Genomic DNA, 26,750 nt, shown 5'->3' on the forward strand with positions numbered 1-26,750 from the left:
CCCTGGCACTGGCAGATAAGTCACTGGCACCGTTGAGAATTCTTCTTGCGCGTTTGGGGTGCGGCAGCTTTGTCTATGTCAGCATGATGTGGAAGTTGTATTTTGTATTCCATTTAGAGTGCTCAAACAGCATTGTGCTGAGCTTCAGTGCCTCTCAGTGCTGGGAACGCGGAGTACCTAGAGGAAAAGTCCCTGGTTGAGGTCATCATGCATGACAGCCTTTAGAAGTCGAATATTTTGCTGCGCCTTTGTGCTTTCCTTTGTTTTGTTGGTTTACTTGTCCACACATTCTTTCTTATGCTTCGTTCTGTGCAGGAGCAGTACAAGGCGAGAACCAAGAAGAAGGCCGAACGTCAGCAGCAGATTAACCGGTTGTCAATGAAGAAGCCTGTGAGTGCAGTCTGCTTTACGATTTGACTAAGCCCTGAATGGAAAGTAAACCAGTGATTAGAAAATGCGTGGCAGAGAAAGGCTGTAGGTGCCCCATTCTTTCAAGAACGAAAGATGTTTAGCTCTCAGGTCAACAAGCCCCTGCAAACTGTGTCTCAGGGAGTAATTTGGCTTTTGCCCCGAAGCCTCCTTTGAAGCTTTTTTGTCTGCACCAAGCGTTTTCCTGGACAACATTGAAGCAACTCATTTTTATAGGTTAGTTGAAAAAATGGCAATGTGGTACCTGTACCAGCTCAGTGTGGCTAATGGAAGAATGTTGAGCTAGCTTTTCAGAAAAAAAATATCCTGAAGAATACAATGTGCTCTACAATCTAGTGACTGTGTTGCTCTCTAGATAAAGACATGACCCTTCTTTTAGGTAAAATCTAATTTTTCTCTTTGGTTACCCCCCAAACAAATTTAATACAATTCGGTTATTATACCTGGTTCTTTACCAAAAGTTACCTTCTTAAAAATGTAGTTTCTCAGCATAAAAAGAACTGGCAAACTAACAGCTAGCATAACCAGTTTCAGAAAGCTACTTCCTGTGAATTCATGATAATTAAAGGCCTGTTTTAACACTTGTCACTCAAACTGGACATTCACTCGAGGGTGATACAGACTTATTGTTTTATTGGCAGCATTGTTTCTTAAGTTGCACTTACAGATAGCCAGTGCTAATTCTGTGCATCAGAAGTGACAGCTGCTACATTGAAGTAACAAGAAAGATGGGCCTCCCTCCAGGTGCAACCATCAGGCTTGTTTGTAAAGTATTTTGTCATACAGGAAATTGAAGGCCACTATTTAATTCTTGTCATTGCCAAACCAATTAAATTGCAGAGTGGTTCGAAGAAAAATTGGTTGTCTTCCAATTGTTATCTAAAATGTAGCACCTGATTTCTATCCTCTTAAATTTCAAAAAGTGTAAAGCTGAAGTGCCTATGAAGGGCCCTAGATATTAAACTAGAAAGCTAGAAGGAGAGAGCAGCTGCAGAATTCTGTCAGGGCAGCTAGCACTTGTTGCTACATGTGCTTGCATGTACTATTGCGCTCAGTGTGACTTGCAACTCTTCCAGTAGGAACCTACTGCTGTTTACGCTTTGTAGTAAACCATCTCACACCCACAACTCAACTCGCACAAAAATTCAGTTTAGCACTTTGTTTTTGCATCACTGGCTAGCTGTATCAATTTCCAGCACGACTGCCTTGATTACTGAGCTACTACCACATCTGGTGTGTTGCAGGTTATATTGAATGCAACAGTGCTCACTGTTGTTGTGTTCCTATGTTTTTGAGTTGCTTAGAGTAAGCAAGCTGAATTTCAAGTTCATGCTTCTCTTTTTTTTTTTTCCCCCTTATTCTGTTCATGATGCATCTTCGTGACACCATAAATGTAGTGTCAGCTAGCCCCATACCAAAAACTGTTTTCATGCATAGTACATTCACTATGAGTCTCCGGCTTTTTTCTGGGTTACTTTGAATGCATGAATTAACTATTGACCCCCTAATGATTGACCGGTGATTGGCGATCAACTGTGTGCTTGTAGGCTGTGCAAACACCTGAGCAGAAGGAGCGCTACCAGAAGCTGCTGGAGCAGCGGAGGGAAAAGCTGTCACCGAGGACTCGTTCCAGGGGAATACTGTGAGTGGATGTTGGCAGGGGGCAGTGGTAAATGGGGAAGAAAATGTTCGAAACTGTCTAAATGTCTTGTAGCATTCCTGGTGAAAACATGTTGGTAGGCTTGTGCGAATAGTGCTTTTTTGGTTTGAAGCGAATTCGAAGCGATTAATAATTCTTCTAGAATAATTTCGAAGCGAATACTTCGGATAGCAGCAAGTAAAGGAAAAAAACGGCCGAAGGCTAAGGTCTGGGATTTATTCAAGGAAAGTAAACAACTTGGTTATTTGCAAAAATCTACAAATTTTAGGGCAAAAACACTAGCTGTTCCACATGCTGGGGTTTGAGGTGCTCCCTTCTGCAGCTTACAACGGCTCCTGCAGTCGAAAAAAGCCATTCACTTCTTGTCTAGGTAGCTGGTATCGAAGGATACCTACGGGCTGCTGCAACCAGGGTTGGGTAAAGGTGGCTGCCCATGCTTTTCCACCGCACAAGGGGGTCTTCGGACCGAGAAAGAACGGGGCCTTCAAGTACCCAGCAACCTCATCCGAGGTCGTACGGCTTGGCTGATGATGTGCACGCAAACTGAAGTGTGTAACAGCACTCCACACAGAGTCCCCTGATGGGTCTGCAGAGCAGGTGCTGTTCTCACTTGTTGCTGTACCATGTTGATCAACTGGCACAATCTCTTCTGCTGCTGTTGTGAGTAGAGTGAACGCCCATTGCTTTGCGGGTCGTTCAGCATAACAGACATCTTTGTATCTAGGATCAACCAACATTGCCAATGCAGGAAGGCGTGACACCTTGATATCAGGGAACCTCGTCTTGATGCTACGCAAAAGGCTTGAGGCAAGCAATGCTGCCTGACCACCTTCGGAAACATGTTAAGCTAGAACCACCTCGGTACACTGCAACAGAGAATAACTTGTGACAGCGTGAGATATCTGTCCCCAGACAGTTCAGTTGGGGCATGGTCAAGTGGCTTCAAGACTTGCATTGCTGCATTCATAAGCTTCCACTCACTTGCATTCAAGTTTTTAACTGCATCAGATCCTGAAAGTTCTACAGTGATGACCGTACAGAGCTTCACGAGCCTGGCCATCATAGCATGCTCACTGTTCCATCGCGTCGGGACATCTTGTATAACCTCGAGAGGGTCCAGCTGCATGTTTCTCTGAATTTCCTGAAACCGTCTGGGCCTTGGCACTCCGTTTGTATCTAGCCACAATCGCTCTGGTCTTAGCACAGAGCTGCAAAAACCCTGACACTTCTCTTTTGGCATCACTTACACACAACTGAAGGGTGTGTCCAAAACACTGCACACCACTCCTGGACGACCGCGCTACTGCAGAAGTAAAGTTCCTTCCATTGCCTATAACGACAAAGATCAGCACAGTATCGTGGGCAGGAAGTTCTTACTCCTCGATGACACCTGCGATAAATAGCTCCAGGTATTCTGCAGTGTGAGAGTCTGTCATCTCCATGCAAGCCAATGCAAGCACGTGATGCACGAAGTCACAGTCCATGACGTGACAAGTTACACAAACGTAGCTGTCATTTGCCCGTGATGTCCAACCATCAGTTGTGATTGGAAGCGACTCCACTTCGCTTGCAAAAATGTCCCCGAACTTCTTTTTCCCCTTCTCTTTGCTTGATGCGTAGAGGTCCGGAATAATGGCTCTTGAGAACGTTGTCCGAGACGGCACGGCATAATCCGGCATAGCGAATTTCATCATGTCGAGGAAACCCGGTTCTTCGACAATGTTGTAGGGGTGCATACCACGAGCTACGAAGCGAGCTATCATTTTTGTCATCTGTTGGGCTTTTGGGGCCAACGCTTTCATTTTCGGCTTGAAACTGTCGGCTATGGATGGCTGTTGACCACTTGCCTTGCTTGCCCCCTTGAGCTTGGATGGCCTTTTGCTTGCGTCCTGCTTCTCTTGGTAGTCCTTGTGTAAGTCGTGTTGTCTCTTTAAATGCGTTGCTAGGGTTGTTGTCGTACTTGTCGGGGTCTTCAGGGCTGCCTTGCATTTAAGACATCGAGCTTCGGTTCCCGGTGGAATCTTTATAAAAAAGTTCCAAATCGGATTGCTGGCCGCATGCAAGTCCTCCATGGTGCTCTTTGGAGTGGTGCAAGGCGGCTGGGTTTGATCAAATGCCTGCCGCGGCAGAGACAGAGTCGCCCACTAAACGCAATCGACCACACCACCACGCCGACGAGATGCGTTTTTGTACGCCTTTGTTCTCAGTATAGTTCTGTTTTTCTGGCTTGGTTTGGTTTGGATTGGAATGGGAAAAGGAATACTTGATCCAAAACCGAAACTTCCGAAAACGCCTTCTCCCTCTCACGTGTGGCTATTCGTTCGAGCCGAATACTTTGAAATTTCCCAATAATAAAATTCGAATCGAAGCGAATATCGAATAGCCCATTATTCGTTCAACTATTCGAAAATATCGAATATTCACACAAGCCTACATATTGGTGAAAAATTGCAGTGGTCCAGGCTAAGTAGACCCTGCGAAAGCACGAAAATTTATGCACTGGCATGGAATGATGGTATCACATGTGGCTCAAAGCCATTAGTGTACTACAATAGCACTATAGCAGAGTTTGGTAATGTTCAGAAAGACAACCAGCCACGTACACCTGTTTTACCATACCCAGTTTGCAGTTGTGGTGCGAACCACAGTTGTGGTTCTACCCTGGGGCACTTATTTGGTGCTTTCAAGCATGTGGGCACATTTTAAAGCAAGTCTAATCATTCATTTTACTATTGTTGCCTTGGGAAAGTGTAGCACAGGAACAGGAACCTTGACATTTTGCATGGTTTTGCCTCTGCAGGCACCTCTTTTGGCTTTGTGGATTGTTGTCTGGTTACTCAATATAAGCTGGTGGTGGCATTAACATGTTGACTTTGGGAAATGCTCACTTTGATGTTTTTTTTTTTTTGCATGTGACAATTAGGAACTGTGATCGTGAGCCTGACTTGAGCAGCCTGACTCCTCTCTACGATCTGGATATGTTCCGGGAAGCCCAAGCCAGAGCAGCTGAGGAAATGGTGAGCGTCAGGCAGACTTTTTAATGCTCACCTAACAGGCTTCGTGATCAGTTGGCATCCCTCAACAACCCAGTACTGCATTGTCAAGTGCAATTTATTCAGAGTTCACCAGCCACCTGTTCCTGCACTGTTCTTTAGAGCACCTGTGCTTTTTCAGTATTTACGAGGGCGCATTTATAACCTTGCATGCTTTTTGTGTTGGTCTGCATTGTTACAGCTCGACATTACAATTGAGATGCAGTTTCTGACAAGCTGATCATTTTCTATAATGTTGTATATATGGTAGCAATTCCAGGCTCATGGCCATCTTGCATTCTGTAGGGCTCGAATTACTGAAATGCAAATGCAGTTTAAATGTCCCAGCAAAAATGATGTTGTCAAGGGTTCAACACAGGAGAGCTGTAGGGCCATCGGCTAGCCGTAATTCTTTTAATCCTTTGCTAATCGTAATCCTTCATTAATCTTGCTCTGGTAAGGGCACCTTATTTCTCGTTTGTTTCTTGCTAGCAGCTCATGCTGCACTGTTCATCCCTGATGCACCATTCCCTCCTTCACTGTTATTTCCTTTGAAGGACCATCAGAGGTTAACTTGATGGTCAGTGTTACCCACTTAGCAGGCTAAGCCTTATTGAGAAGCTTTGATGTGGAGGCTTTTGCTAAGAGGCACCATTTAGCAGCAAACATATGCGGAGAGAGTTGTGGTTGGCCCAGCCACACATATTTTCTGCGAACATGGTGTGTACAACACAAGTTTGTACTACTGTCTTTCAGTGTGTGTTGCATGTGTCATCAAGGTTTTTTAACTTTGATACACGATATTAGTTTTGAAAATCGCATTAAAGCTAGTTCTGATATCTCCAGTCATTCAAAAGTTTTTCATGCTACACACTTAACATTATGAAATGGAAATGTGTCTGCTTGTGCTATGTGATGTGTTGACCGACCTCTATAACCGCCATTTCATTTTGATTCTCGCAGCACTAGTCAACGTGCTCATATGACGCATATTCTCTTAGACAGTGTGGTTTCGTGTTATGGTGCTTGGCTTTGAATGCACAGACTGGTCTTGGATTCTTGGGAGTTAGAGTATTTTTATATTGTACCTAGTCCATTTACCCACTGTCTGGCGTGAAGTGGGCATTAAGCACTCTGAAGGAAACTACGTGTATACTGTGCTGCCCATATGCTATGCAATGTTGGTGCACGTTAAAGAACCCAAGGTAGTTGAAGTCAGTGCACAGCCCTCCACTAAAGTGACTCTTTATTTCTCTCCTTCTCTGCACCCTCTCTTTAATTCTTTCCTCACATGGCATAGTCCGGGTGCCTACCCTGACGGAGACGGTTATTTCATCTTGCCTACCCCCACTACCCCCGTCCCCTCCACTGTGTACTGTACAGGCTAGCAGCTGTAGTATAGGTTGGTTGCCCTGATTGAGAGGCTGTGCATGCATCGTGCAGGAGATCCAGCGAGCAACGACACTGGTGTCGCCGCCTCCCTCGCGGGCGTCCAGCAGCGGCCACGGCCGGCAGCACCACCACCACCATCACCAGGGCATCCGAGTACTGGAGATGGGCCGGTACGAGATGGACGTGTGGTACAGCTCGCCTTACCCTGAGGAGTACCAGGCGTTGCCCAAACTCTATCTGTGCCAGTTCTGCCTCAAGTACATGGGAAGCCCCACCATTCTGCGCCGGCACACCGTGAGTAGTTGAACAGAGCACCTTGCTTTGTCAGTGATCTTACGGTTTTGAGTGCAGTGTGCTTACTCTTTGACTGGGCTCACAGACTGTGAAAGAGCTGGCTGCATAAAAGAGGTGTGTCTGAAATACAACGCTGTGAGCAAGTGAAAGAACACATGTGGGCGCCCCTTGTGAAAAGTAAAAAGCCCGAAGGGTTTCATTGTGGGCCAAGTTGTGCATTGCTAGTGTTCCAAATCTTTTGAAAGTGAGAGGAACCCTCTTGCTCACCCCTCCAAAACATAGGATTTCCACAGACGTTGCGGGAGCCTCACTGCACAGCCTAGAACCAAATCCCTTGGGCTCTTTAATTTTGGCAAAGACTGTGCATCATGCATTGGTGTTTGTGTGCATGCTGTGTCCTGTTTTTGTGCATTTTCAAAATCAGCTGTGTACCACTGCCTGCAACCCCTTTTCTTCCTTTAATTTGCACTTGCAGAGGAAAGCAAGGAATGTAAAAAAAAAAAATATCAGCCGAGATGTGAATGCTAAACTTGACAGAAAATTGACTGTGTTCCTGCAGTGTAATAGAGGAAAGTATTAAAGATAGATTTTTTAAAGTGCCCTTCTCTTTTATGTATGTCTTCTCACTACTGAGTGAAAGCTGAAATTCTTAGTGACATGATAGCATCACTGCAGCATGTATGTTGAAATGCATGCTCTTTTGTTTAACTAGGCATTCAAGTGCCCACTGTTAAGGAATAACTGTAGCAGTGGCATTAGTCTTCATAATTGGGGTTTAGTGGCTTAGCAGGAACTGGGATAGTTTCTTAACTCTACATGGTTCAGTACGGCAGCAGCACTTGATATGTTTTATTATGAGCTTTAAAAACAGTGTTTTTTTTTTCAGAAATTCTGCTTTTGGCTGGTTTTTTATTTGTTGCCTTGCATGTAGTAGTACCTTCATTCAGTAGTGTCATCACATGTACTAGGAGCCAAATAAAACTTCCCTGTTTTTCGTAATATATCTCGCTCATGCCAGATCAGTGCAGGTGTCGCATGCTTTGTATAAAAGTAGCCCTTGGTAAGATCTCTACTGTGAGGGGGACTGTGGTGAAATTAATAGCATCTAGTCCTGCGTACCATGACATGTAAAGCTAGGTAATTATGTAATCCAGGAGTCCTGTTATGAAAAAATGGGAAGATTAACGAAGACATAGAAGTAGTAGACAAAGAATAAGGGGTAGCCTTAATAGAATTCAGGAGGTTCTGTGTGCATTTGTTGTGAATGCTTTTCTGCAGCAGTTGTATGCAGCGTTTGAGGTGTGTATGAGCAGTTTTTTTTTTAATGGCCCCCCTTTTTTTTCTCTTCAGGCTAAGTGTGTGTGGCGGCATCCTCCCGGAGATGAGATCTACCGGAAGGGCAATATCTCTTTCTTTGAGGTGGATGGCGCCAAGAACAAGGTGTGCATTCATTCTCTTTGGTGCCAGCAACACCATTGCTAGGAGAAGGGTGCTGCTGCCCTGTGCCCATGCGTGCATGTGGTGGAATCCTCACATGTATTTGTGGTTAGCATCCTTGAAAGGGTTTCAGAGCAGTGAACGTTTGCATGGAGATCTAGTGGTTAAATCTTATTGGAAAATCTGACAGGCTACTTAATACACTAGAACCTTCAGTTACGTTTTTCACAGGTCCGCAAAAAAACCCACTAGCCGAGCGATGTACATGGGAAATGCACGTGAAAAAAATTGCATAGTTGTCTGCCACGTCATTTTTTTTTTTTTGCTTCTAGTAAGGGCAGCATGCTTTTCTGGGATTTGCAAGCCCCTGTGCATCTCGCGATCGTTCGCGTGCACAGAATATCCTAGATGCCCTGCGATGGCTCTCCGTCTGCCCGAGCAGCCGCTGGTGGAAACGAGGCAGCAGTGAAAAGGGAAGCCACGCGAAGCAGGCGAAGTCTGGACATGCATGCACTCTTCTGCTCTGTTTTTGCGGCAGCTGCTTTAATCCTACACGATAAGTGTCTACTAGAACCTAGAATTTGCATTTTTAAACTGAAGGCGACAAAGCAAACATGGATGACAGAAACATGCCTCGGAGCCAACCTGTGCATTTGTATCTCGTGCAGCGGTACCCGCTCTGCGTTTGCCATGGCATAGTTTCGTTATCGCGCCTTTGGTCGTTCGCACTCGTGTGGTACCAGTGATGAAACTGCAGCAGCAGCCACAACACAATTAACGGCGCCTTTAAGTGTGCTCGGTGGTGTCGGCATGGGTGCAACGCGCCGGAAGCCGCTGAACATGGTGGCGACCAAGTGACGCTTTTGCCGGTGGTCCGGCATCGCTGTTCCGCATCTGCTAAACGTCGGCTGTCAAAATGCAGGCATGTGGTTAAGCACTATCGTGAGGTGACATTCGCGATGTAGCATGCGGGAAGGCTGCAGCAGTTGCAACATAACAGCTAAATCTTTATTTCATGGGTTTCGATGGGAGCATGGACGAGAATGACTCACAAGAACATAGCGGCCAGGAAAACGTCCGCGAACGTAACAGCGGTGTTCTACTGTAAATGTGTAAATGAGGTTTTTATTTTTTGATTTCCTTTTTGTGCTTGCAGCACATGGATGTCTTTCTTTTGGGGGTAGTACATTAGAATCTCAATGGCTTGAGCTACCTAATGTTATTTGACCATTAATATGACCTGATACTTAGAGTTGCATGTGATCGCCAAGTGAAAATCCCCAATAATTCAAGGAGTGAAACCATTAACCCGAACGGGACAGCTGTTATTGCTGTTGTATTGATGTGTTACCTGCTACCATACAATGATTCCAAGGATTCCAGCCAGCCATAACACACAAATACTTTCTAACGGAATGTACAAAACACTGATGTGGTGTACATGCTGTGACAAAGTCTAAGGAAGTAAAGGGTGGCCGTTGCTAGCACAGAACAGGGTTAATTAGAGAGCTGTGGGAGAGGCCTTGGTTCTGCAGTGGGCATTGTTACGATGATGATTAAGGACGTGAATAATACATTGTAGCAAGAATAGTGCGCTGTGGTTGGAGTACAGAGGGCCTGAAACTGGTGATATTTTGAGCGGGAGTTATCCTTTCATCAGCACTGCACGGTGTTTAAGCATGTACATCCGATGAGGTACCATATTTACATGACTAAGTTTGCTTGAATGCAAGTCGACCCCCCCATATCACGTCACAAAAAAGGAAAAAAAATAAGGGCGTGCCCATGGGCACATTCCAAACTGAAAATGTATTAGCCACTGAACTACTCGTCCACACTTGTGCCATTGTCCTCACTAGCGCTGCCATCATCGTCACTGCTGCGTTCCCACAGCACGTCATTCTAACATTGTCCACCGAAATCCCCCACTTCGCAAACAACCACAGCACGTCGTTGTCCCACGAAATCCCACGCTTCGCTAACAACCGCACCACGACATTGCGTGGAACAGCTGAAGATTTTGCCTCTCTGCATCCGCCACACCTGCCTGTACCACCTGTTTCGAGATGACGAACTTGTGGCCTGGCGCGCAGTTGTTCGTTTCTTTGGCATAAAGAATGACAGCCATCTTGAATGTAGCGGTAAACGAGCATCAGACGCTTACCGGACCTGGAGCGCAAGTAACGATTGGCGAAGCACTACATTAGAAACCGGTAAAATGTGGCCGGCAGTAGTCAAATGCATCAAACAGATCCAACAAAAAACTACGCGTGAGGCTCTTCCATCAGCTACCGACAATCCCCTGAAACACTGCTGTTCCGAGTGGCGGGGCCGCAGTGCCGCCACGATAGGAACAGTGGTCCCTCCATCAACTACCAACACTCCATTGAGCTCCGAGTGTGCAGTTGGCAGTAAAAAAAAAAAAGGAAAAACCCTTTCTAACAAGCACGCACAATAGCCGAATGCTACTCAGTAGAGCTGTGAGCAAACATAAAATTGCAACCACGCTGTAGCATTCCTGGCATCCCTGATATCTCGTTTGTCTCGGCTTTATTTATGGTGCCATGCTTTGGTGTCGATTGTAAGTCGACTTCCCTCCCACTTAGGACTTTCAAATTAAAAAAATATAGGTTGAATTAAAATCGTGTAAATACGGTATGTCATCTGGACCCATTCTGAATATTTTCCAGAAAACATGGCTGCACTCTTCAAACGAAAGTCCACCACTTGCTGTTGATCCCATCTTGATTTAAACTATTCAGGTCTTCACTGCCTTTACTTTAATCATTCTTAAGTAAATTGCTGTATTTCCTGCGTGTTCAAGATTTCTCAGTTTTTATTGTCTCTAGGCATGTTAAAGGACATTGCTTTGGTAGCATTGTTGAGCCAGCTAGCAGAAGCAGCTTCCTGCACTGGTGATGAGGCAGAGATCTGGCAGGGCCTGACATGGACATTGGGTGATTTGATGGTTGCCTGGCACCATGTTGCTTTCAGTGACGTTTAAAATGGGCTAACTGTAGCTTAGGTTGAAATTACAGCAGACATTGACCCCATGGTTGCTACTTTATTGTTTGTGATTTGTGAATTACGTAAGCTATTGATAAGTGATATTGCAGTTATTACCGGTGCCGTGATGAAAAAGGCAGGTCTGTGAAGCATTTTGTTGTGATTGTGCAGTCCTTGCTTTCAAGACTATTTCTATGTTTACTTTGCTAATGCTGTCAACATAGCTGTATGCTTTCTTGACTCTTTGCTGCTTTGCTTTTGGTTGTTTAGGATGAGGTGACTCAGATGAAAAGGTTTCCATATACTTTTAACTGCTACATGAGTTCGCACGGTTGTGTGGCAGTGATAATGAGTATCTGTGATTGATGGCGACGTAATGTCAGGTGGTGAGGAATATTTGCCCCACTGTGTGGAGTGGCCTCTTTTGGTTAGAACTTCGCTTTGTGTTAACTGACATTTTACCACCTTGACCTTTTGGTTACCAAGGCTTCACTGCAGTACTGCACCTCTGAGCATTATTTTGCAGTCTCCATTTTCAGCAAGTACAAGCTGGAGAGGAAAATTAAAGTGAGACCACTGGTTGTAAAGATTTCACACAGTGAAAGGTCATTAATTCGAACTGCATTAATTAAAATTTTTTACCTTGTCCGTTCGTGCACCTTTGAACTCTATATATAAATCAGTTTGTTAGCTTAAATGCCAATCAGTATCAGTTCTGCCACTGATCATGACCTGCCTTCTTTCCATGTCACAGGCTTACTGCCAGAACCTGTGCCTGCTTGCCAAGCTTTTTCTTGACCACAAGACCCTTTACTTTGATGTTGAGCCATTTCTGTTCTACGTTATGACTGACGCTGACTCAGAAGGGTGCCACATCGTGGGATACTTCTCAAAGGTAAGCATGGTTCCTACACGCCTGTTTATGCTCTGTGTTTTCTACCTGCCTTTAAATATGCCCCATTGCTAGATAGCTGGACAACACTGATGGAAATGATTGACCTTGAGTCCAGTGTTTTATCACTGTGCATGCCTCTTTTTCATGTTTATGGCAGTTTGTCGTTCACATGCAGTGTATGTCAGGTACACGCATTGCCTTTACTAAACTCAATCTGAGACTATGTTGGCGCTGCAGTAGAAGCTATCAGGCAGGCATACACAGGCGTTTGTGAGACTCCTTATGATGAAAATAGTGCCTTGTTATGAATTCTTTTGTCCTGCATACTTTTACATTCTGCCACTATTTACGCAAGCACTCAGGTCTTACTATCTTAAAACAAGTTCGAACAAGAGATCAAACAAAACAAAACAAAGCCGTATTTATAATATAAAGGAAAAGGGCCAGTAAGATGCAGAAACAAAAACAAGAAAAATACACACTCAACAGGTGTACAACACTACAGAATTAAGGAAAGAGTTCACTCGGTTACTGAGCGTCCCAGGTGAAGCGGGGATGCCTTGTAGACAGGACAGAACGCTGATTGATTAACCGCGACGTGTCGATGGCGTTGTGTCGATGGAAGTGGCGAAAGAGAGCCAGGTGGTATTAGGAGCGAAGAAAACTGCAGGAAGACGCCGGTGGTGTCCAGTCAACAGCCTGAAGAACTTGGCAGCGGCAGGAAAACCGTAGCCAGGTCTCGTCGACAGCGTCGCGAAATGCCGGAGGCTTCAAGCAGGCTATTCAAGAGTGCCTTACGGTAGCACAGACCCTCAGTCCATCGGCTGCCACCTCCGCGCTTGCGAGGAACGCAGTAGGCTTGCGTCGGTGATCCAAGGGAGGTCACGGCAGCACGGACCCAACGTTCGATGGCTGCCACCTCCATGCTTGAATGACACGACCTCCACTGCGCTGTCTCCCTTCACACCTCGGTTTTCTGACACGTCAGCTCTCCACTCCTCGTGCTCGCCGCGCTCTTCGTCAGCGTCGCCTCGCACACACCATTCGCACGCGTGCATGCACAACGCTGGGCTGGCACGCGCAGCGCTCCACTGTCCGGTGCACCACTGTCGACGCGCCGCATTCAAAAATCCCTTGACGATTTCATGTGCACATCACACACAGATTGCAGCCCCCTCAGCTAGATGTGACTTCTTACAAAAATTTGCGAGGTCACAGAATAAGTAAGTTGATCGATTTCAGCTGCTATTGCAGCCTGCACTCTCCACATTCTGATGCACCTTCAAGGATTGCAAATTGCCACATCTTTGTTCTGCTCTATCAAACTATTTATTGTTTACTTGTTCATTATAGCAAGGTTTGACTGTATTTTGTCCTGGATAATTTTATTTTGCTGTTTTTAAATTTACATGCCATCCTTAGGAGCAGAGCAGGTGTGTGCAGACCTCAGTGACATAGATGCAGGAGGCAAATAATAGGGTATTAATGAAATCACTTTGTGTGCTATTTGTTCCTTAATGGAACCATGAAATGGTTAGGAAAAGTGCACAAGCGATCACAGCACCGTGAAAATTTTTAATCTAGTTTCATTAACACTGGAGATATCGGCAATTAAAAATGATGCTCCTCCTTGCCCCGCTCAACTCGAATACACCGATGCAACACGGCACAAAAAAAAAATGAAAACGGGTCAGGACTGCGTCTCTCTGCACCTCCCACTCATGCTACCTGGGCACACCCAATGGGAAGGCAGGCCCTACTGCCCACTGATGTCATTGAGGCAGGGGCAGCTAAGAATGTGTGGTGAAGTGTCACCCAAATCGCTTGCGAGCTACTCTTAGAAGCATTCTTTTTAATTATTAGTAAATTATAGGGTTCATTCAGAGCCTTCAAATTTGCCTGGAATAATCAAAGCCCCCTCTGCAGATCGGTTGCACTAGAATACAACCATCAAAATAATTTCATGTCCCTTTAATCAGAGAGGCCTTTTCTGATTTTCATTATACACTGGTGGTGCCATCAGCTGACCCTTCAAGATTTGATTAACAGGTGGGTAGTAGCACAAATACACGGTGGATTTGCATGATGAGCAGCTACCGTTACCCTCCTTACCAAAAGCTAGAAAATCGCATTGATATTGAGGCTTCAGTTTTGTGTGGCCCACATGGAACACTGTTAGGCATTGGCGTTTTAAAGCGAAAGCTTTATTGGCCGCAAACTCGCGATTTCGCCGTGGTGGTACTTTATCGACGTACGTGATGTCACAACGCGCGCCTCGCCGCGGAAGATTACTGTGCTTCGCGCGCTCGCCGTGCCATCTGCCATGACGTCACACTGCGCCGCTCGCCGCCGCGGCCGTTTGGTAGGACGTGACACCGGGTTCCTCATCGTTGCGCTCGCCTCCGCTCGCTTCGACAGCTGCGTCGCATGCGTGATAAGATGTCTGAGGATTGAAAAGGAGAGCTGGCGTGCGTCGCAACCACAGTTGAGGCGACAGTATGGACGGCGACAATTCTGATAAGCTGGAGAAGGATTGGAATCGACAGCGGAACGAGATGAAGAGGAAACGAATCGCCCAGGAAAGAGAAGAACAGCGCGCCGAACGACTGGCTAAACACCGTCGTGAATATGCCGCCGCGGGACAGGCACGTTTAACGTCCGTTGTCTCGACCGCTAGCAGCAGCGACAGCAGCCGGAGGAGAGACTCTAGTTCTGCTTCACTGAAGACGGCCCGTGATGAACGATGGAATACGACCAAGAGACTTCAGCGGCCGGCTCAAGAAACCGAAGAACAACGTGCCGTTAGCCTAAAGAATAGGTGTAAGAGTGATGCGACCCCTTCAATCCTTGGATAGCCTCGGTGCTGAAATCAAACATGGACCTACAGGTCATACTGGATGTTTATGCCTGTGCTTCATACGTTTTGGAATATGTGAACAAGGCCAACTGGGGAGTTTCGCACTTGCTTTCGCTACATATATCCTCGCATAGCCGAGCTAAGCCACTGTTCTTTTTTTGTGACTTCATTTCTTGCAGGCTTCTTCTACATAGTTGTCTTGTGTATTTTTCTCTTTGAGTATGTTCTTGCAGAGATTCTTCAGTCTTTATTTTAATGTTTTTCTTTTCGCTCTTTTCTTTTGTATCAGGAGAAGAACTCGTTCCTTAACTACAACGTGTCCTGCATCCTGACGTTGCCACCCTACCAGCGGCAGGGCTACGGAAGAATGCTCATCGACTTCAGTGAGTCCTAGGCGCAAATACTAATGATAGCCTTCTATCTCAACAATTTTAGTTTTTTTTTTTCCTTTGCTTCATTTGAGCTCTGGTGCTGCCATTTTGTATTAAGTTTTGTAATGCAAGCATTGGCTGCCCTGTTTGCATAATTCACATGATCCTAGCGCTGCCGTCATCTTTTTTTTTATTTTATAAAGTTGGAATTCCTCCCCCTCAAATGAACTACAGCTTCCTGAAGTTTTGATTGTGACAGTAGCAACACGCACATCTGCCAGCTCTTCAATAGATATGCTTGCAAAAGTTGTCCGGACTGAAAATCTGTTTTCATTTGAACGGTGCTATCTGTGAAACACGAGAGGAGAGGAGCTAGAAAGTTTCAAGGTTGGGAAAGCCGGAGAATGCAATGCTGGGAATGTGCGACACTCACGAGACTTGCATTTAATGCACTGCATAATCTCTCCTTTTGCCTCCTATCACACTAGCCTTTGTTGCAGCAAGTACGTAGCATTCAGTGCAAACATTGCAGTTGTGGACAAGGACCTCTTCTCATGCTGTGTACTGGTGAGCAGTGCAAGAGCAAGTATGGGGTGCCTTCAGTGGGTTATGAATAAGTGGGAATATGATGAAGTTTTCATTGCCTTTTTGAGTTCAGGACACTGCTGACATGGCACTATCAAAGTCCGTAGCAGCTGGCAGCTTCGGCATTGAATTTATTTGCACATTCAAATGGTCCTTGCAGGCTATCTGCTGAGCAAAGTGGAAGGAAAAGTGGGGTCTCCAGAGAAGCCCCTCTCGGACCTGGGGCTGATCTCATATCGAAGCTACTGGAAGAGTGTGGTCCTGGACTACCTTCGGCGTTTCCAGGGCAAAGAGCTTTCCATCAAGGGTCAGTTTTACTTTCTCTTTTCGTTTTTGCAGCTGAGGCTTTTCACATGCTCTGCTGTTGAAAAACGTTTTTGAATTCTTCAGGAGATCATGTTGAGTAGACTTGGTGAAAAAGGAGATGGTTAAGCAGAAAGAGGGTTGGGGCGTGCTTGCTCAGTGTGCGGCCCACATTTTCCTGAATTCTTTATGCAATGGCATTAACATATCTGGTAACATGCCTGGTCTTGAAAACAAAATTTTATTAATGTAGTAATGATTATGAAATCTTCAGGGAACATGTATTTTTGGGTGCTGATTCTAAATATGTCACTTAATTTCATGTAAAACAATTTCTTAAGCACTTATGTAATCTTTATGCATGTATATTGTGAAGAGCTTTGAAAAAAATTTGCTGCAGAAAACTTGTTGATATGTATGCCATTGGGTTCGCTTGATACTAAGAAATGCAATAAGGGTAAGATTGTCTTCCTGCCTATCATAGAACTTAAGTTATAGGGTTTTAAAGTTGTCGCTTCAGAAATGCGAATAAAAGTGTGTATTCTCGTTTCTGGAGTGGCAGCTTCAATACCCTATAACTCAAGTTCTATGATAGCCAGGATGATAATTTTACCCTTATTGCATTTCTTAGTATCCCTGAAGGTTTCTTAACTGTGACTTCATTAATAAAAATTTTTTTGTCAAGACCAGGCTCCCCCTTTAAAATGTACTGCCATTGCTGTAGACAACGCGTTGTTGAGGAAGAGGAGCATATATAAAGTGTAGTTGAAAGCACTTGAAAGCAACAGGCTGCAGTGCAAGCCATCATTGCTGGTCCACATGTAATGCCTATTTGGCTTCTCAACCAGGTTTTCATGTATACCCGTGAAATCGGCCATGAGTTGCAATTTTGACTGCAATATTAATTTGACACTGCTCACATATCTTCTACTCTCTCTCCTCTTCTATGCCTGATCACTGAGCGCAGGATGTGTGAAATACTGCCCACATTTTTGGTGATCTATCGCACGCTTAGCCATAGACATAACTGTAGAATTTATTCCACAAAAGTCATCTTCTGTGGAAGAATAGGAATGCTCTGGAGGCACTTCTGCACCCCAGTGAAAATATTTTGCAAACAGTTGACCACAATTCTTTGTATGGATTGCATCAGCTTACAATTTTTACTCATGCTTGTGTGCCACTTTTTGGCCTTGCTTGAAAGAAGTGATTAAAAGGCCACGCCATACATATTTTTGCCAGACATCACATTTACCTCACATTTACCTTCTTTATCAGTCACCGCGGGTCTTGAAATGATAAAAAATGTGAAAATTTCAATTTTGCAAAAATGGCATATTCGTAATCTATACACTCTAAATACCTGCCTAAAAAGTTTCAAGGCCAAATTAGACCTCAAGTTACTAAAAAATTATATATTTCGCGCATTTGAAGAGTGGAAACGGCGATTTCGGAGCGGAATGCGGCAGAACTTCACGTCTCTCGCTTCCCGCTACCGCATCAGGCCCGATATTGGGCCATCTTTATGCTTCGATAACACATATTGCGATGCCATTTCAGTTAAAAATTTGGCTCCCAACTGTTTAAGCCCTAAGTCAACGAGCAGGTCTACTCCACGCCTACAGGATTTTCAGTCGGCTGAGGGCAACGCATGGTTGGTGATGCGTGCTTGATGCAGAGATCTGGCATCTCTGTGCACCGCACAGGCAGGAGTGAAGGTGCCCTGCCTTTTCCACATCGGCAATAAAGCTTCTTTGCAGGCGCGCCACTGCAAGACAGCTTCTTCGCACAATGGTGCTAAGTTGAGCAGAAGCTGCTTCTTGTCGGGGTAGTCTTTTTTGCGCGGAATATTTTTCCTTCGCTTGCCAGTGCCGCGCAGATGCCCCCGTAGGTTCCGTTGCGCGGGGTCAGCGGTGCTCGTGGTTACTGCAATAGTTCATCTTAATGTGATCATGTGCAAAACAGTTCATATTAACCAGGTTTTTTAAACATTGACTCCTATGGGGAACGAACCAAATGGTCTCTCATTGTTTATCTTATCCGAGGTTTCGCCTTAACTGAGTTCGTCTTAACGGGAGTCTACAGTATTATTATTTCAATATGTTGCCTTGCCTCAGCTTTACCAGGCTGTTTGGAGCATTTATTTTTACTGCGGTTATTGCACCTGCAACTGTGGCATTCATAGCTCTACAGTTGTTGTTGTGTGTTTGATTTACTGGCACATTCTGACTCCTTCCATTTGTTTCAATGCAGATCTGTGCCAAGAAACGGCAGTTAGCGCATATGACATTGTCAGCACGTTGCAGTTCCTCGGCATGCTGAAATACTGGAAGGGGAAGCACCTTGTGCTCAGAAATTATGTCAACACTGTGAGTGCTCTGTTATCTTTCTTTTTTTGGTCACCGACACCTTAGTTCTGGTGGATCAAAGCTACCTGCCTTGAATGAAACCTCTTGGTATAGCTCTATGGCCTTTGGCTGTAATAAATCTATTTGTATGTGATTGTTGTAGGGTAAGGAAGACAAAGACCAGGCAGCAGTACTGTGCTCCATAGCCGTCACCGGTCACCCTTGCACGAGACTTGAACTTGGGATGATGGCACCCATGCAGCCGAGCTCAAGTCTCTTGCAAGGGTGACTGGTGGTGGTAATAGAGCACGGCACGGCCGTTTGATCATCGCCTTGCATGGGTGAAAAATTTTGAAATTATTCATGGTGCATTAGCCTAGCCTGCAGTTTCATTCAGCATGCTGCAGTGGTGTTAGGAGACATACCACTACTATGCTGTTGCATCTCATTGACTTTGATGTGGTCTTAGAGTCGGTTTTTCCTGGGTGGCTTGTTCATGCTTGGAGGATTAAAAAGACATTAAAAGTTTTCATTTCTCCCAGCTCTTTCTGTACAGAGGCATTCAGGCTAGCTTTAATGTTTGTAGCATTACTGCCACCAAAAGTACCTTTGATTCTTCACATAAGTTATGTCTCCACCGCTTTGGCTAAGTAGTTATGGTGCTCGGCTGCTGACCCGAAAGACGGGGGTTCTATCCCAGCCACAGCAGTCGCATTTCGATGCAAGCGGATAGCCTCAGTCGCTTTCGGACGTTAAGCCCCCATCAAAACCAAATAAAACCAAACACAATTAATGTCAGCACTGTCTACTTGGATGCACTGTACTCATTTTTCCACTCATGGCCTTTATTCTTGGCTTACATTTTAAATATGCACCTTTGCAGTGATGTACTTTTTTTCAATGGCGCCGTCTTTAAGGTCGCTGTGCCCTGTATAGATGAGACGTATTTTGCACACAAATGAGGCTGTGTGCAATGAGCAACATTTGTTGTTTTTCATTCTTTCTGTGCTTCTGAAAAACAGGAGGCGCCCGAAAGTTCCTCCAAAGTCAAGAAGGTCCGCCATGACCGCACCCTGGACCCTGAGTGCCTGCGGTGGAAGCCATACACTATGCCCAACCGATAGCCTTCACCAGCCGGAACAGAACCTATGCCAAAAGCAGAAGCATGCCAGCCAAGCTGGTCTGCAGCCGGGGGCATGTAAGGTGGGCCAACAGTGCGACTGAGTAGTGAGCGAGCAAGATGGAAGCTCGGTCACTGCATCAGTGCCACGGAAGCTCGCGAACGTCGGCTGTCAATCCAGCCTGCAGTTGCCAGTGCTGTCCCTGGCTTAACACACGTTTGTGCAAGTCAAAAGCGTTCACCCTACAAGCTCACGGAAAGTCTCAGGCTAGCTGAAGCTGACAGCCGCGCCACCTGAGACAAGCGATGACATCAAGAGCAAATTGTAGGTCAAGGACCATAAGCAGTCAGCTGCCAGTGGGTGACTGTAAGTGTGTGCCAGTCAGTGTTCTTTTCTGCTTAACAGTCACCCATTGCTGGCTCGACTGCACCACTGCTGGTTAATTATTGCTAGTTCACTAGTACCGTCAGCTGCTTGCTGTCATCCCAGTAGGGAGTGCTACCCATAGACACTTTTTTCACAGATGTGAATGCCAGTGTGCATGTATATGTGTGCATGCATTTATGAATGGCGGCTACTCCATTTGAAGAAAAAGTGGCATCCCTTCCCGGCAAGTGTGTTTTTGAGTGCACTAAGGCGGCAGGAAAGCGTGGGTGTTAGACGTGCAGTTGGATCTGAAGATTACTTGCGTAATGCTTTACAGTGACATCTCTTCATAAATGTACTTTCCTGCTGCCTCTTAGAAAGTCTCTCATCAGAGGATATGCAGTTCTCATTGTTGCAGTGCTTTTTATATTCTGAGCGGTAGCCCCTGGCCTCTTTTGAAGAATTCTATTATGTTAGCAGAAAGAATGTCTGCTCTTTGCAAAAGCATTCAGGCAACAATAGATGCAGTGCAAGGGTGCAAAGCATCTGTTACTCTTTACATACATATTGCTTAGTACTTTTGACGCATCTTTCCCGGTCTTAAGAAGCTGGAATGACTAGCGAGGAGTTTTTATTTTTATTTTCTTTTACCCTGTATTTTTTTCACTTGCTGGAAATGAGGCTACTGGAAGCATTTGCCAAAGTTTACTTTTGAAGAGTGGTGAATTGGGAAAATTCGCATTGTTTCACATTTACAAAGTTCAAAAACAGGCCAAAATGGAGAGAAGGGACATGGTGCTGACTTTCAACCATGGGCTTACTAGACGCTCCCAATTAATGAAGAATTTTGGTCTCAGCAGCACACGGGGGCATTAGTCAGGCTCGCATGTATGGATTTTTGTACTCTTATTCTGTATATTTATTGCGTGCTTCCACAAAAGCTTGGTTGAAAGCCACCACCTTGTTAAGGTGCTTAGTCTCTGTTGTTTCTTTTGTTTCCGATGCGATAATGTATGGTAGTTTTTCTTTTTGTGCACATTGACAATGTACGTTCAAAACTACTAGCTGGGCTCAGTTTTGGTTAATGTTAACTGCAAGTGTTTATTTTTGTAACATTCAAGTCATGACCAAGTGGGAAAGAATGGAGGTGGGGCCTGACATCCCTAAACTCAGTGCCTAGAAACACTAGAAAAAATCACCTTCATTACGTACGACACTGGTTGGGAATTGTACTACAGCAGCCATGAGGCTGTGCTGCAGACCCTCATTTACTCTAAAAATATTGCAGCTTTCATTCAGGTACTACTCGGTGGCACTGTTCTGTGACTCTTTCTTGTTCTTGGTTTATTTGATCAAATACCTGTGCATTTTTTTTTCTCGTGCTGTAGTTTGTGTCATCTGCAGAGATTCCGAGGGCGTGATTCTTGTGGGTGCTTATGTGACCTCTGCCATATCTCGTCCTGCGAGGCAACAAGCTGCACAAAGTCGACGTACGATTTGTTGCCGTCACATAGCAACTTGAAGTCTGTTGTGCTCTTACATACAACAGATTTTTTGCTTGATATATTATAATGCAACTATTACTGTTGCAAGGAAGGCGTGTTAGCCATGCCTTCATGTTTAATTTTGTCGTAAAAATTGCATTTCGCAGATTTTAGCAAGAGTAAATGTTACATGGAATTTGAGCTGCAAGCACCTATATAGAAGTGATCCGGTTTTATTCGTTATTGCTGCTGTGCTCTTAGTGTGGTCCTGATGCACAAACTTCAACTGCAATGACTGTTGAGCAAAAGTATCAAACTGATATTTTGTTTGTATTACTCACCATTGTTGCCAGTTTGCTGCTGCTTTCTTTTTCACTGAGCACTTAGTAAGCTACTCCTATTGCTTGATACTTTCTTGGTTTGACCAAGGTCTATTCTGTATGTAATGAATTCATGTGGACTGCAACACAAAAAAATTGTCAGATGTACAAATGTGTTGGATCAACTATATTCATTTTCTGTGAAAATTTATTTTCTTGTGCATTTATAGTACTGCTAGCTTCAAGAATCGAGCTAAAGTGGGAGGCAGCCGGAGTGTGCCTCTTGCAAAATTCTAAAAGAACCCGAATTTTGTTGCAGTGCACGGTTCTAGTGTTGCCAAATGGTAAAAATAACCTGGAGGTGGATTTTTGGCACAGTTTTTTACTGATTTTAATGGTCTGAATATGGGTGCTGTACTAGTTGTGTTCTAATGGAATGACCTTGTCTTGGTAGCCCTGTGCAATTTGTTTCACTTATTGTGCCTCGCAGGGACCTGCCCTCCCCCCCCCCCCCCCACCCTCCAGTATCTATTTTGACTGAGCTTGTGTGTTGTGTATATGTGAGTGTGTGTGTGTCTGTGTGCATGCCCAAATACATGTGTTTGTTGAATGCATAAAAACACTATGCTGTACCATTTGCCGGTTTTATAATTTAGTTGCTTCTTGTCGTTTGTGTTGAAGCAGTTCTAAACACTGCCTTGGCCACACCAGAAGGAGCAATGCTGATTCATTCCTGAATGTGTTATGTTTTAGAGATGAAATGTTTTAATGAGATGGATGTACCAAATAAAGAATGTTTTTTAAACCTACTCATTGTAGATTGCATTCAGGGGGCACTTATATATGAATTTTGCTGGTGATGTGGGAACTGTTAGAACAACATTTATTACTTGAGTCCACAAATTTAAACCCTATTATTTTGTATTCTGCTGCACTATGACAGTGGCATGGGCCACATTTCTGAAAGCATACGAAGAAGGCCAACAATCACTGAAACCCTTTGTCTGCTTAATATTTCTGAAATCACAGTTGTAGTGTCAACTTCCAGAGGTGGAACATTTGCAGCAAGATGATATTTATGCTGATCATAACTGTGATCTTGGTATTATATAAATTTGATGTGTCGACAAGGTCGTGTGTGCCTGGAGTTTCATTTAGAAAGTGAAAATGATTTTTTCTGCCTGCCTTGCAAAAGGTGAAAGGGTTAACACTCTCTGTGGTAGGCACCAAGACTAGCTGTGGAAGCTATTTGGCATATTCAGACTCAGTCATTCTGTTTTAGTGGAGGCTACTCTCAAGTTCAGCTTTTCTACAAAAACGACAGCTAACTTGTCTTGCATCGCCGGTTATTCGAAACTATGATGGTTCCAGTCGGCTATGTTATTTTTTGTGTTCTCTTGACAAGCACGTCTTGAGCGGTTTAATAGCATTTAGACTGCAAAGGAAAATTCCGTTGCGGAGCTGGAGGAACAGTTGAACCACAGTATAGAAAGTCGAAGGGGTGCCACAATTCCTTAGCCGTTTCTTCGTTACATCTATATGTGACCTTGGTTGCAGATCATGCCAACGAGCCCACTGTGTGTACCGAGGACAACACATAACAGCTGACTAGAACAGCCATTGTTTCAAATATTGGGCGGCGCAAGGTAAGTTGTTGGCCATTGTTAGAACTTGAGCGTAGCCTTTGGTAAAACAGAGGCTGCGTTGCAGTGCGCGGTGTGGAAGCAAAGTACTCCGTTGACACCGACGCCGCTGGTGCACTCGCGACCGGCTAAGCGGCGACGTAGAGTCACGTGAGCGCAGCGAGGGACCCCCCTGGGACGGTACGAGATGTTTCGCTGTTTTGCCGACCAACCGTGGGCACCGTACCGGACATGCGGTCGTCGGTTTGGATCCCACTGGCGGTACATGGTTGTCTGCTTTTAGCTGGAAGGGACAGCTTGAGCCAGCGGGCGCCCGTTTGTCAGCGCACTCCATGGGGAGACCCGGAAGTCAAGCGCGGCCGCGTCGTCTGCTGCGTGCAAAAAATTGGTTTTTGAGGAAAGGAAATGGCGCAGTAACTGTCTCACAATCTCGGTGGCCACCCGAACCGCGCCGTAAGGAAAGGGATAAAGGAGGGAGTGAAAGAAAGGCGCCGTAGACGAGGGGCTCCGGAATAATTTCGACCCCCTGGGAATCTTTAACGTGCACTGACATCGTACATCGCACCGGACGCCTTTTGCGTTTCGCCTCCATCGAAACGCTGCCGCCGTGGTCGGGTTTGAACCTGGGTACTCCGGTTCAGTAGCCGAGCGCCCAAACCACTGAGCCACCGCGACATTTCAGTTTTCGTTTGCAGGGACTCCGGAACTTTTTTGTAGCGGGAGCTACACTAGGCTACCAGTCGAGCATTTCGCGGTACATGCGAGAGGAAAGTTGTGCGTATGCGCCGTTACCATGGCACATGGGAGAGGCCAGTTGTGCTCATGCGCCGTTACCATGGCAACCGAGGAGGAGGAGTGGGTGCGCCGCGCGCTTCGTCGCCGCTCTTTCTTCGGGAGTCCCTCCTTTATCACTTCCCTTATGGCACGGTTCAGGTGTCCGCCGATATGTGAGACTGATACTGCGCCATTTCCTTTCCCCAAAAACCAATTTAATCTTACGGCAGCGGTCTCGGTCTCCACGGCAGGCGTTGCATGGATCACGCCTACCGTTCCGCTGAACGCATCGAAGTGCACCGGCGTTTTATGGAAATTTGGTTTTGGGGAAAAGGAAAACGCTAAGGCGCCCGTGTGCTGTGCGATGTCAGTGCACGTTAAAGATCCCCAGGTGGTCGAAATTATTCCGGAGCCCTCCACTACGGCACCTCTTCTTCCTTTCTTTCACTCCCTCCTTTATCCCTTCCCTTATGGCGCGGTTCAGGTGTCCAACGATATATGAGACAGATACTGCGCCATTTCCTTTCCCCCAAAACCAAAACCAATTATTATTATTATTTAAAGGAAATGGCGCAGTATCTGTCTCACTGTATCGGCGGACACCTGAACCGTGCCGTAAGGGAAGGGATAATGGAGGGACTGAGAGAAGAAAGGAAGAAAGAGGTGTCGTAGTGGAGGGCTCCGGAATAATTTCGACCACATGGGGATCTTTAACGTGCACTGACATCGCACAGCACACGGGCGCCTTAGCGTTTCTCCGCAAAACGCAGCCGCCGCGGTCGGGTTCGAACCTGGGTACTCCGGATCCCGGACCGGAAGGACTGACCTTGTGTATGAGAGAAAGCAACCAGTCTAAATACTGTGTAGGCAGCATTGAGACAACTGCGTGTTACTGTACCGATCATCGGGCAGTGTTTATCTCTGTCAAAACAATTGAATAAATAAACAATGTAAACAATGTGTCTCACCAATACTTCAATGCTTCAAGTCACAACAAACTCGGCAACATGCGTAACCAACGGAGAACTACAGCTCTCGCTACGTATATCCTGGCATCACTGAGCTAAGCCATTGCCAATTTTTTCAGGGGGGGGGGGGGGGAGGGGGGGGGGGCAAGACTTCGAGCTTATTTTGTTATTTATTTATTTAACACTCGTTTACATAAAAAATTATATTTTATTATTTTCTTTATTTTTCAGTGTTCAAAAGTTGATGCAAACTGTCACGTTGTGGTGATGACACTCCAGCAGTCAGGAAGACAACGAAAAGGCTTCCAAAAGAAACTGTTTAAGGGACTGACTCGCGCTCGCTAAGAACTGAATGACTCGGCGGCGGCGATAGCCACAAACGTGTTCGGCGGTCATCGAACTGAATGCCTGCAGTTCTTGGCCACCCTTAGTTTAAAGCTGGCAAGGAACCTTCGAGATAATGAACCAAAAGCAACTACAACAATCTGGAAAAATTTGGAAGCATTTGCACGTGGCCGTGATCAATGGAGATAAGTCTGGTCGCATCTTGCATTACAAAACAAAATGATAAAGCCGTGTGCCGGCGGTTTTGAGTGCAAACGAACAAACGGTGTAAAGATTCACGGCAATATAAAACGAATTGAAATGTTAAGTTGTACTCACGAGGAGTGATCAATTGCATTAAAAAATTTCGTGTATAGTTTGTTTAAATTCTGCTAATGATCATGTATGTACACGGGTAAGGCAGTCGACTTCTGTTGGGACATGACCGGTTTAGGTTACTCATATACGAAATGGTTTAAACATGGCTACGAAGCCACGTAGCTCAGCTCCACTGTGCTTTGCATTAAGAGCCTTAGAACTTAGATGTTTCAATTGTCAGAAATCTGATCCACGTGCAATTGGTGACTGGAAGGGGGGGAGGGTGTTGCCCCCTCTGCAAAATGTTGGGGGGGGGGGGGGGAGAGACGGCCGCCCCCCTTGCGCCCCCTGTTCCGGGGTCCCTGTTCGTTTGTGTGCACGCGGTACACGTTGTCTTCGTTTCCACGCGCCGCTGACGCTCCAGTCCTTTCTTCCGGAGTCTCAAATTGGTTGCGTTTGGCTCAAAAATTAAACATTCAGGCCTGTGTCGAGTCATGTGCGGGTCCGCTTCTACATCGTTCTGCATTTCAATAAGATCGCCTTCAGAACTGCGTAAAGAGGGCCTGAAGTAATTTTGATGGTCATATTCTAATGCAGCAAATCTGTACATGTGGCCTTTGAAAGTCTAATCAAATTTAAAAGTTCTGCATGCACTGAGTAATTTACAAATAATCTTTAAAAATTGCTGCTCGCAACCGATGGCAATCCCTCACCGCACGTTCTTAACCGCCCATATACAGTGATGACGTGACGAGTGATTGGGGCCAGCCTTCTCATTGGGCGAGCCCAGTTGAAGTGGGCGGGATATGGGGCACGGCGAGGT

General features: G+C 45.4%; 1 protein-coding gene across 7 annotated transcripts in view; it reads left to right on the top strand.

Moving 5' to 3' along the window:
- The window catches only part of LOC144093509 (histone acetyltransferase KAT7-like), a 53,868-nt gene extending 31,159 nt beyond the window's left edge, over window positions 1-22,709 (top strand). For all 7 annotated transcript variants that reach the window (XM_077626971.1, XM_077626966.1, XM_077626973.1 and 4 more), the window contains exons 11-20: window positions 316-390; window positions 1,977-2,071; window positions 5,013-5,106; window positions 6,565-6,807; window positions 8,158-8,247; window positions 12,005-12,145; window positions 15,292-15,385; window positions 16,119-16,265; window positions 18,515-18,630; window positions 19,632-22,709. In XM_077626971.1, coding sequence (XP_077483097.1) covers window positions 316-390; window positions 1,977-2,071; window positions 5,013-5,106; window positions 6,565-6,807; window positions 8,158-8,247; window positions 12,005-12,145; window positions 15,292-15,385; window positions 16,119-16,265; window positions 18,515-18,630; window positions 19,632-19,733 — 1,197 coding nt within the window. In that variant the 3' untranslated portion in view covers window positions 19,734-22,709. The remainder of the gene's footprint in view (window positions 1-315; window positions 391-1,976; window positions 2,072-5,012; window positions 5,107-6,564; window positions 6,808-8,157; window positions 8,248-12,004; window positions 12,146-15,291; window positions 15,386-16,118; window positions 16,266-18,514; window positions 18,631-19,631) is intronic.
- Window positions 22,710-26,750: the final 4,041 nt, after the last annotated feature.

Source organism: Amblyomma americanum, chromosome 6, assembly GCF_052857255.1.
Source record: "Amblyomma americanum isolate KBUSLIRL-KWMA chromosome 6, ASM5285725v1, whole genome shotgun sequence".
NCBI classification, from domain to species: Eukaryota; Metazoa; Arthropoda; class Arachnida; order Ixodida; family Ixodidae; genus Amblyomma; species Amblyomma americanum.